At 38.3% G+C, this 12,051-nt stretch overlaps 1 protein-coding gene across 1 annotated transcript; it reads left to right on the plus strand.

Moving 5' to 3' along the window:
• The first annotated feature begins 1,851 nt into the window (after nt 1–1,851).
• On the plus strand, nt 1,852–5,569 carry LOC139964124 (beta-1,3-galactosyltransferase 5-like). The gene is made up of 2 exons (XM_071965489.1): nt 1,852–2,122; nt 3,574–5,569. Exon 2 carries the CDS (start codon nt 3,618–3,620, stop codon nt 4,641–4,643), a length of 1,026 nt encoding a protein of 341 aa, XP_071821590.1. The 5' UTR covers nt 1,852–2,122; nt 3,574–3,617; the 3' UTR covers nt 4,644–5,569.
• The last annotated feature ends 6,482 nt before the right edge of the window (nt 5,570–12,051 follow it).

Here is a 12,051-nt window from a genome sequence, read left to right on the forward strand (position 1 = left end):
TTTAACACGTACCCTTCCCCCCGGTTTTGTACGTTCTGTTTTTGGGCATTTGGAAATCTTGCACCCTAAAAATAATCAACATTTCCTCAATATCATGGACAACACTACTCTCTGGGACCTGATCTGTCTAAGCTTAGAGGCTCAAAGTATAGCAAACAGCATCTAAAGTCAATGGATGTATACTAAAGCCTTCACTACAGTTAGCTTATCGACGAATGTGTCAATTTAGGGGTATGAAAGAACTTGACACGGCAGACATTTTGTGGTCAAGTTCTGCTCAATTGTACGTTGCATATGCACAGAACAATAAATATATTGAGATCTTTACATTTCTGAGGAACCACACATATGAAAAACACATACAGTTGAGTGATTTTGATTTTTCCTTGATAGAAATCGTTGATCAAATCCTTAAGTGCGTCAATTATGAGCCCACCATGCTACAGCATGATGTATTTCCGTCACTGCACTGTACACAGTTATAATACATATAGGCCTATATCGCATGTGTTATGTACCCCTGTACGAAACTTTCACTGTGCGATGTTATCGATAAATGCCTTCACAGAAATCTTCGATCAAAGTAGATCATACAATACTAGTGTGCTCTTTATGTCTAAACCAATTCCAAACACATCTACATATATTTACGAAAAGCTGCGGGTAATTTTGAACGGGTATATCTTCGTTGCAACGAATGGATGCAGACATTTTGATAACCTCGAAGTGAAGGGTTTATTGTTATGACGTAACTTTTCCGACCAATCATGAGCGACTATTTATACACAATTGAGAACCTGTTTGGGAAAAAAAATTCGCGGCCCGGGCGGTTTTTGGTTTTTGGAGTTTATTCACTTGATGTGGCCGGAAAATTCTCTAAATTTGACCGGTTCTGTTACAGAAAAACTGGCAACTCTGATGCAGGCTGTAGTTTAAGCACACCTTCTATTGGTATCAATTTGATACTATCAAGCCATGACACTATCATATTGTTTGATTTGTATTAATACTACTGACTTGGCCACCCTAGAGTTAGCTTCTAAAGTTTGAGTGAACTATTTCCTGATTTCTACCCCAACGAATCAGTATTAGGCTAATCATATCCAGTATTTGGAACATTTTAATAAAATGTTACAGGGCTATAATCTCGGCCGATTGGATAATTATCGGAAGCGCCTCTTAAGACCACTATATCGTGTAGCTTCGAGGGTTATGCCCCTGGGCCCATGAAATAGAGCAAAGTGTGAAATGGAGATGGATTTGCAAATTCTGAATAAACAATATTGCCGTTTTTAAGATTTAAAATGACATTAGTTTGAGTGTTAACACTATAACACTGCTTATATCTCACTTTAGAAGTATAAAACTATAAAACCAGGACCGAATAAACACTGACAAATACCAAATAACAAGATATTTAATCGCTGATATCTCCTACACGGAGCAATAGTTTCTCAATATTAGGTGAGGTTGGTTATGATAATGATCTCTGTCTATATATGTTGGCGTCTCCATTAAGTACGAATAATCATAATTTTTCTCTTCCCCAGTGTCGCAAGCTACGGTGGCTTTAATTCCATGATTAAAGATTCATTAAATTTGTTAACGATATTCCCAACTGCACAGTCAAGTGTTGAATGAAAAGGGGGAAACACAATGCAAGCTAATATGAGTCGCTGAGCCTTACCTACTAGTACATTTTATTGCAAGAAGTGCGAACCATATAAAGGAACTCTAATACCTCCCTGGATAGCCCATGAGGTACCGAAGTTGACATATCGACCCGTCCTTTGTTATGCCAGGAAGCTGTTATTTGGCAGTTCCCTTTTCTACTTCCCCTTTATTTTTCCTATTGAAAGTGAATGGAGATTAGCCTTCTGACAACCATGATACTTGCGTGTGTGTATGTGTTAGACAGCACAGTATTATTGACTGTATAACACAGTATTATTGCTGTATAATTGCGGGTATATGTGGTAGATTGACCACATTCTGAGTGCACACATAGTCCACCCTATCTGGCTTGCACTGATTTCGTATAGAAAGGCCGTTAAGAACACCGACATTTGCAGAGAGGGCCCAAGGTTTTTGTTTATTTTTGTACAACGATTTGACATATTTCGTGAGTAGTTATATCGTTGTCTCGTTGCAAGACATACCTTAAAACAAATGTTGCTGCATTCCAATATGAGAAATACTAAGAACCATTTGCGAATTCATAAACTGAAGCAATGTTTTTTTTTCTTTTGTTTATTCCTTCTTTCTTTTGCCTTTTCCTTTTGAGTGCTCTAGCAAAGATTTTCTGATCTTAGCAAGCACAGCGAGATATAATTGTAGTAGATAGTGTTGAAATCGTGAAAAAGTGTAAAAGTGAATTAAGCAGACAACTTGACACTTAAAGAGAAGAAACACATTTTCAACACCGCTCACGGAAAATCCCACTTTAATATCTTCTTTCTAACTGTAGACATGGTTTTAAGAAGTGTGCTAAACCCCCGCCCTCGAAATTGGCATGTCTATGGGTGTGTGTTTGTGGGGTGGGGGGGGGGGGTGTATGACACTTGCTTAAGTCCGCGGTAACTAAACAACGGAGTGATGGATATTTGTCATACTAATTATGCAGATGTATTATAGTGAGAATGTGTGCCCCTAATACTAATGAGGTCATGGGATCATGTAAAAATCTTTAAATTGCAATAACTCAGCAACCTTAAGTCGGATTGTAGCCAAACTTTATATACAGTTGTTGGTTAATATCTATATATATGTTTTGGTACAATCTGGGCCCAAAAAAATCCGGGCCCATTGTTGGTCAAGTGGGCCCAAATTTTATTTTTACCTCGAGTGCACTTTAGGACACATTCTTTGGGCCCGAATTCGTGGGACCCAATATGTTTGTGACCATTTGGGCCCACATCTTATTTACATTGCAATAACTCGGATTGTAAACAAGTCGGATTGTAAACAAACATACGGCTTTTGGTTAATAGCGGGTACATATGTAGGACATCAGGGCCCATTTTTGCGCCGGATGGGCCCAAATTTTATTTCCAACTCAAATGCAGTTTGGAACACATTCTTTGACCCGAATTTGTGGGGCCCAATATTTTTAAGACCATTTTAGTGGTGCCACTTTGTTGAGCAAAATATATTTGGGACCATTTAGGCGCAAACTTTTATATTATTTGGGGAGGGGCTAAAATTTAAACTTGACTTAACTCCACAACCTTAAGCAGATTGTAGGCAAATTTGTAATATAGTTGTTGGTTAATATAGCTGGTACATGTAGGAGTACTTATTTTGATATTGGGTGATGACATACAACACTTTAATACTCCACTAAGCAAGGAACCATAGTGCCCGTTTGGCTCTTGTGGTCAATGGCTTCAGCTCGAGAAAAAAACACTTACGCCACTCCACAGTTATCTGAGAAAGCCGAAGCCATTGGATTTAGTCTACAGGGACGACGGGTATCACGTAGAAATGTTTGCAAATAAATGTATTAATACAACCATTTCTTTGGGGTTTTCTACTGACGCTTTTCTCATCTCTTTTTCATCTCGTTTTCGACAGATCTGTCAGTAAGAGTAAACTATTCTGTTCAGCCAGTGTAGAATATGAAAGTGAAGCGACTCCCACGTCCCGTCGTCTTAGGCGCTGTTATAATATGTCTTGTTTTGTATCTTACGACTCAACTTTGGACATCGAAGAACAACACAGCCAATTTGAGTTATGACAAGTTCAAATATTCGATCAACCCTGTTAACATGTGTTTGAATGATAACAATGAATCAGGAGAGATATTCTTGTTGATTTTGATGTCCTCTGCAACAATCAACTTTAGTCAAAGAGAGGAGCAAAGACTTTCACTTTTAAAGTCATCGAAAACGTTTGAATTGCAAATAAGAACCATGTTTTTGTTAGGATCCACTCATGACGTTCTTATTACTACAGGGATTTATGAAGAATCGGAAAAATACAATGATATCTTAATGCAGAACTTCATAGATTCTTATAACAACTTAACGTATAAGACATTAATGGGGTTAAAATGGACAAGTGTGTACTGCCCTCAAGTAGCCTACGTTATGAAAACGGATGATGACGTATATCTTAACCTTGATAACATCGTCACGTTATTAAAAATGGCGCCCAAACAGGACTACGCTGTTGGACATGTATTTGAACATAATCAACCATGCCGTGAGAAGACAAGCAAATGGTACATAGCAGAAGAAGACTTTCCTGCCCCTGTTTATCCACCTTACCTCAGTGGTATGGCGTATGTTATGACCGGAGATTTGGCAATCAAAATTTGGGAAACTTCGTGTTTAGTACCATTTATATTTTTAGAAGATGTTTATATCGGGCTTGTGATTGACAAATTGAACATAAGACCGAATACAAACCCATGCTTTATTTATAGCAATGACATCGATTACCCGTTGTGTGCTTATATCAGAGCATGCGCAGTGCACATGAAACGTTCGGAGTCCGTAATCGATAAAACCGAACTGGTGGTGAGAAATATCAAGTTAACAACATGCTTAGATGTTATTTGTTATAACCCTTACGCCAGAATAAGGAATAGAAAGTACAACCAATGTAATATTGACCAAGTGATATATGATTCGTCAAACTAGAATAAAGAAAGAACAAACAATACAATAAAGAACGAATGATATGACTTTGGTCACGCTAGAATAAAGTCTGTACAACCAATGTGATATCGACCAAGTGATATGATTCTTCAAGCTAGAATAAAGAATGTACAGCAAATGCAATAGGTCCGAACGAATGTTATGATTGGTCAAACTAGAATAAAGAAAGTACAGCCAATGTCATATCAATCAAGTGATATGATTCGTCAAGCTATAGAATAAAAGAATGTACAGCAAAAGGAAACGAACCTGATATGACTGGTCAACGTTGATAATTATATAATCGGTGAATTGACAGAAAATAATATACCGGTATTATGTAAAACGTCATTGTCCAATGTATAAATATGCAAGAAGATAAACAGTCATGTGACTGTACAAACAGCGTAGGTAATGCAATACTTGATTCACCTTGTTCTGTTTTTCTTTTCTATTTCGTGTTACTTTCACTATTTATTTACGAGAGAGAAATCAAAAGCCAACAGTTCTCTTACTGCCACCGTTGACGCACTTTCATAGACATATTTCTTGTCTTTTGAACATACCCTGTGCCTATGAGATCCTCATAATCTGTCCTCTAACTTGGGCAATTGGATGAAGCAATTTCATATGGAACGTCAAAAGGGCCACAACTGATGATGGTACTATAATTCTTTGTGATTATATACGATAATACACTGATATACTATACAGAAGATACAATGAGATAATAAACTACACATTGATAACAAGAATCCACACGATTATGAAAGGTACATGATTATAGTAAAAAAAATATTTGTCTTTAATTATAAATTACACAATTATAATAAGAAGTACCGGTACACGTATACTACACGATGATAATCTAAACTGCTCACGATAAGTAGTGTTGCCTCTGCATATTCATATATATGAGAGTTTGGGCATTTGTATTATTTATACATGATGCAGGCGCGTAGCGAGGAATTTGCCAAGGGAGGGGCGAACCTGTAGGCAAACTATCAGAGCCGTTCGTACCGCATTGCAAACATATATCTAGGGCGTTGCGCCACCATTAGTTGGCGCGAAGCGTACAAGAAAATTTTGGCCGAAAATGCCTCCCAGATTGCTGGAAATGGCAGTTCCCATGCCTTGTAAGTTGCATCTAAGCATTTTCTACTTTGAAATTACTAGCGATATCATAAAAACATACAAAGAAAATATGCTCAAGGAGGGGGGGGGGGGGCGGTCGCCCCGTTCGCACCTGACAGGATATAGAATTCCATCTAACTTATGGAACGCCAAAAGACCACAACTGATGATGATACTATAATTCTATATGATTTAATACGATAATATACTGATTAAACACGATACTACACAGAAGATACAAGAAGATAATAATAAACTACACGTTGATAACAAGAATCGTGCACGATTATAAAAAGTACATGATTATAGTAATAAACCTTTTGTCTATAATCAGTAATTACACAATTATAATAAGAAGTACCGGTACACGTATACTACACGATGACATTCTAAACTGCTCACGATAAGTACGTTGCCTCTGCATATGCATATATATGATAGTTTGGGCATTTGTATTATTTATACAGGATATAGACATTTCCTCTAACTTATGGAACGCCAAAAGACCACAACTGATGATGATAATGTGATAATATTTGATAATATACAGAAAATACACCATAATATACATAGTTTGATAAACCGCAAAAGTATTTTTTATTTCCGTTTGACATGATTGCGTATTACCTGATTGACACTCCCAGGCTGACGAGATAGACCAAAACAACACTTTTTCAATGGAGAGTGTTTGCCTAGTTTTTTTTTCCTAACTCATCAAAATCTTGATTTGCATTATGACGATCCCTATTATAGGTGTTGAAGACAGTGCATTGAGTAGGAAAGAACAATAATTTTTAAACAAGTTATTCCTGCAATATTTTCATAGGAAAATACTATTTTCCTATGAAAACAAAATACCATCAGTGGCCAAATGCTTCAGCAGGCACATACAATTATGGTACGATTATCAAAACAACAAGTATTATTTACTAACGTACACCTCCAAGATTGTGCTGATTTGAAGCTGATATAGATTCTGGTTTCGGATAACTGACGTAACCTCCAAAATGACATCTCCCCGAGCATAATGGACGCTGGTACAACACTGTAAACAATAGTAAAAAACTATCAACTTTTGCTTCCATATACCTCATAAACTGTCAAAGAATTACCACAAAATGAAATTTTGAGATAAGAAAAAGAATATATGAAAGGGTGGGTTGAAACTCGAAATAAAGACGAAATTAAAAAGAAGGTTAAAAACATAAACAAACCATGCCGAACTTTGACTTCCACAAATCTATATTCTTTCATTCCATTTCCAATGTCTGTTACTGGCCACCGTAGCAGCTGCGAATGTCACGAGGAACCTAAATCCAGCTCCTTTATATAACATTTTTGAAAACGACGTCATCCGTCACAAGTAAATTAGCTCAACGCACAGACGCCAATTCGTTGATGATCTCGCTATCTTGCACTGTTGTTACGAAGTCACTTATGTATTACAATTATTCACATATTTACTAATATTATTAGGTCATGGTGTAAGAAATGGAGAGTCAAAATAAATCCCTAAAAATCCAAACTTGTAATTTTCAAAAACCCTTTCGCAAGAGAAATTATTGACGATTATGATATCAAAGTTTTTAACGAAAACATTCTTCCCAAGAAAGAAGCTGTGTTTCCTTGGAATTACCCTTGATACCAAACTTAAATTTAAGAAGCATATTAACATTGTAACTGGGAGAGTCTGAGGGATTCTAAATACCCTTAATAGCTTAAGTAATTATAAATGTCCGGTAGTAATTTTATCCTGGGGGGTTTTTGCTTTCTTCTTCGTGGTTAGCTACTCCAGGGAGGGTGGCTTAGCCAAGGTTGGGGCAGCATACCCAGGTGCGTATCCAGGGGGGGCGTTGGGGGCGCGCGCTCCCCGGGTAAGGAAAAGAGGAGAGAAAAAAAGAGAAGAAAAAAGGGAAAAGGAGGGGGGAGGGGGAAAGAAGAGGAGGAGAGGAAGGAAGGGAAAAGAAAAAGAAAAAAGAGAGAAAAGGAGGGAGTAGAAGATAGCCATGACCTCGGGAAGAGAAAGAGGAACAGTCACAGTTAAAGCGCTGATCCCTATTATATACACAGGGTAGCCAGTGACAGATCAAGGTTTACGGAGGGGGTGTGCGCGTCACCCTACCCCTTATACCGACAACTCCATTTTTGACGTTTCCATTTTTCCTCTCTCACTAATGTATCTATATAAATATTATATATGGTCTATCATAACGCGTGTGTGTGTATGGACGCCTTAAACAAATGTACAATTGCGCTATATGGAACCAACTGTGGCTGGTCTTGAACTCGACCGAGTCGTCGGGGAACATGACGCATTTCGGGAAGGGGGCGACCGCCCCCCCCCCCCCCCGAGCAAATTTTCTTTATGACATCGCTAGTAATTTCAAAATAGACAATACTTAGATGCAACTTACAAGGCCTGGGAAGTGTCATTTCCAGTGATCTGGGAGGCATTTTCGGCAATTTTTTATTGTACGCTTCCCGCCAACCCATGGTGGCGCTTCGCTTAGATAGTTTGCCTACAGGCTTCGCCCCTCACTTGGCAATTACTCGCTACACGCCTGTTCGAATTTGTAAAGTAAAGAGCAAATATAACATCATATCAGTGAGCATTGAAATGCATGTTCCACGATGAACAGCCTCAAAAACTGTCTATGTGTGTAGTCAAAGGCGTAGGAGCCCAATTGGATTTGGGGGCTGTAATGACTTGCCCGAAAAAAAACCAAAATCACATATCGATGCCAATATCGTATAAGCAAGCATCGGTCATTACATCAAATGGCATCGTGTACCGCACGGTCCGTCAAAGTTGCACAGTATACCGCCGGATGCTAATGTAAACAACCAAATGTCTTATGTAGATGGAGTAAAACCATACAGATCCATTTATGTCAAAACTCTCTTTTACAGTAGTAATGTCGGCCAAGCTTAGAACTTTAATTTAATTACCAAGGAGATCATTTCTAAGCTATACATTGCTATTTATTTTTCTTAAAGTAGGTGCCCGAAGAAGATGGGGAAAACTTTGGTTGCGGGGGGGGGGGGGCTGCAGCCACCGCCTCCTACGGGACCTACGCCTACGTGTGTAGTGTTCGGTTTCGATATACCTGATATCGGAAATATCTCCTGTTTTTCATTTCCTTCAACCAAGTTTTATAATAGCCATTATAAGAGGTTGCAATATTTCTACACCAATAAAATAACTGTGTCGGAATTTTCGAAAATTTCCTCGCCAACATTCTTCGTCATACTTTCCTCTACTCGTGCAATTTTGACCTGTCTGTTAGGGGTTCAAGGAGGTTTTTCTATATTGCTTGTCCATAGATTGAATTTTGTGCAACATTATGGGTATGTTTTGAAGTGATTTTATTCACGAGAAATGTGAATTTTCAAATTCTCAACAAATGATGGGCTTAAAACCTTGAAAAGTGGGGCTTTCGGATATTGTGGGCCGTGACGTAGAATCACCTACAAAAGCAATGATCCATAGGACATGCAATGAGGTCGAACATGATGTGTGATTGGTGACAATCTTCAAAAAGGTTATGGATGGAATAAAACTTTTGGGAAATACTTGGTTCTCAGGCAAAAGTGTACATCTGGTTGGTCATTTTTAAGCCCGAGAAGTGCCATTTCCGGTGATCTGGGGGGTATCAAAACCAGAAATTTTCTTGTACTCTCCGCGCCAACCGATGGTGGCGCTCCGCTTAGATAGTAATTCGCGCCCCCGGGGTAGAAAATCCTGGATACGCGCCTGATACCCCTCCCCCAATAACCCCCCTTCTCTCTGTCAAGTCAGCTTCCCTTTCCTCTGACTGGTTCCTGATTAGATTCCGAAGTATTCGTTAGTAAAACCTTGCTTCGAGACCTAATTGTAGGTCTAAATATGCCTCAGAATTTACCATTTGAAGTCTAAGCTTTGCATTCCCCAACGCGAAAGTCGCATTCAACGAACCCACAGCCACATCCCTCATTCGTAAATTTGTTTTGATCCGTCGATAGCCCGTCCAAAATGTTTATGCCCCTAACGAACTCGGTCGGGTGAATTTGAAACTCCCCTCCCCCTATGGAATATTGTGCACGCTATACTGGGGTCGAATTGGTACCAATCTCTGCTTAGGAACTGACGTTACAGAATAAGCAATATATATATATATATATATATATATATATATATATATATATATATATATATATATATATATATATATATATATATATATATATATATATATATATATATATTTATATATATATATATATATATATATATAAGGAAGGCCCGTGGTTCGAATCCCGGTGGAAGCTGAAAGTTTTTTCACTGTTCTTGATTTTCCAACTCATTACGATTTTCATTTATATATATATATATATATATATATATATATATATATATATATATATATATATAGATAGATATATATATATATATATATATATATATATATATATATATATATATATATATATATATATATATATATATATATTTATATATATATAATATATATTAGTTGTGATCTTGCATGACACCTAACCGTCAGTGGTCCCGACCAGTTTTACTGTACCCTCATATATGTTCTTTATCATACATGGTCTAGAAATATGGTTATGTCATTCGTCGAGAGTCTCGAATCGGAGAAATGATAAGCCTTTGTATAGACATTAAATGTAGGCAATAAAAGCTTTAACTATAGTTTTGTTATCGCCATGTTATACATTGATGGAAACAAGGCGAAGATGAGTCTATTGCCTCTATAAAGAAATTCTGCTATGTTCGATTTTCACTGCCGCTGACAGTAATCAAACGGTTTTGTAGATTTGTGGCTTTCAAGGGACGGAAACTGGTCGTTGAAGCCGACTGTCCACAAAGGGGACCTGCGACTTTCCTACCTCGGAGAAAACGTCGAAAAAAGTACATTCTGAGACATTTTAGATCACAAATGATGCGTTGCGCAGAGTACACAAATTGATTGGTTGAAGCGATGCTTTTGACATTGTAAAACCACTATTTTCATTAGATACTTCACCGCAAATGACGCAGATAATTGTTAATAAGGTTACACGAAAGGCTGTGCTAACAACTTTTGTGTAGGGAGTGACATTTTTAAACAGTTGTTGTACTGAGGATAGAAACCGATATCTTCGAACCCTATTGAATTTATTCGTTCGTGTCATCGGGTTACTGCTTTCCCAGTAAATATTTATTAAATGACATAATGGTTTCATCCACAACTGTACGCCGTGAAAACCGCGATGGTCTTAACTTTTGGCAGAGGTTGATTTATCATCAAAGTTGGGGACAGACTTCCGCCCCTCACCCCGCACTTATTTAAACATTCTTAATTCTTAGCCGAAGTCATTGAGTCTTATTAACTGTCTCACCCATCATAATCATGAGGAAACCTGATTTTAATACTCAGAAACTCTTTCTGCCGTACAAAGAATTCTTTCCATGATCTATTCCGTAACAGCTATTTCGCTTTATAGTGACGGAAATAAGTCCAGCTAATAAAGTCCATAATAACATTTCCGTAACTCAGGAGCGTTTTCTGAGCCCGTATAGGGTGAGCACAACGGATGTGTGGCACTTTCTTTTACAACCTATGAACTGCATAATTCATTTGAGAGTATTTTAAAAAAAAGTTTATCCCGCCATCCCATCGTTACCTTCATCGTCGCAGTCATCTCTAAGGGAGACCACATTTGAAAGAAAAGAGGCTCCCATGCAAGTTCATCATCAACATCGGCATACGTAAAGAAAGGGGGGGGTGGCAGGAGCCATTTCCCCCACCTTCATCGTCTGTCGGTGGTAGGGTGTGGTTCATTCGGAGATTTTTAACCTTCCGTCTGGGAAGAATAAATCCCTCGGACTGCACCGTGGGCCCTTTTAACTTGAAAGGCAATACTCGACGCTGGTTGCGACAAAATGAGTATTAGCACAAGCTTGCGCATTGAGAACTAGTTATTATATTTTATAATTTCACGTCAACTTTTACCTAACTATAATGCACCGTTGGTGTCTATAAACTTCATTGCGTTTCCACACCACACCACACCGACCCGACTCCACCCTTCGCCCTCCTCCTCCCACCACCCCTCCCCCACCCTTAAAATAAAACCTTGACTCGCCTCTGGCCCTTCCACAGTGGTTTCTGTTCCTACCTTAATCAGTCGGGGAAATTTCCAATAGGCCTACCCCTCCCCCACCTTTGAAATGTTATGCAAACAAGTGGAGTTACAATCATGGAGACCGAGTAGCGAAACCAACAACGAT

Source organism: Apostichopus japonicus, chromosome 22 (genome assembly GCF_037975245.1).
Source record: "Apostichopus japonicus isolate 1M-3 chromosome 22, ASM3797524v1, whole genome shotgun sequence".
NCBI classification, from domain to species: domain Eukaryota; kingdom Metazoa; phylum Echinodermata; class Holothuroidea; order Aspidochirotida; family Stichopodidae; genus Apostichopus; species Apostichopus japonicus.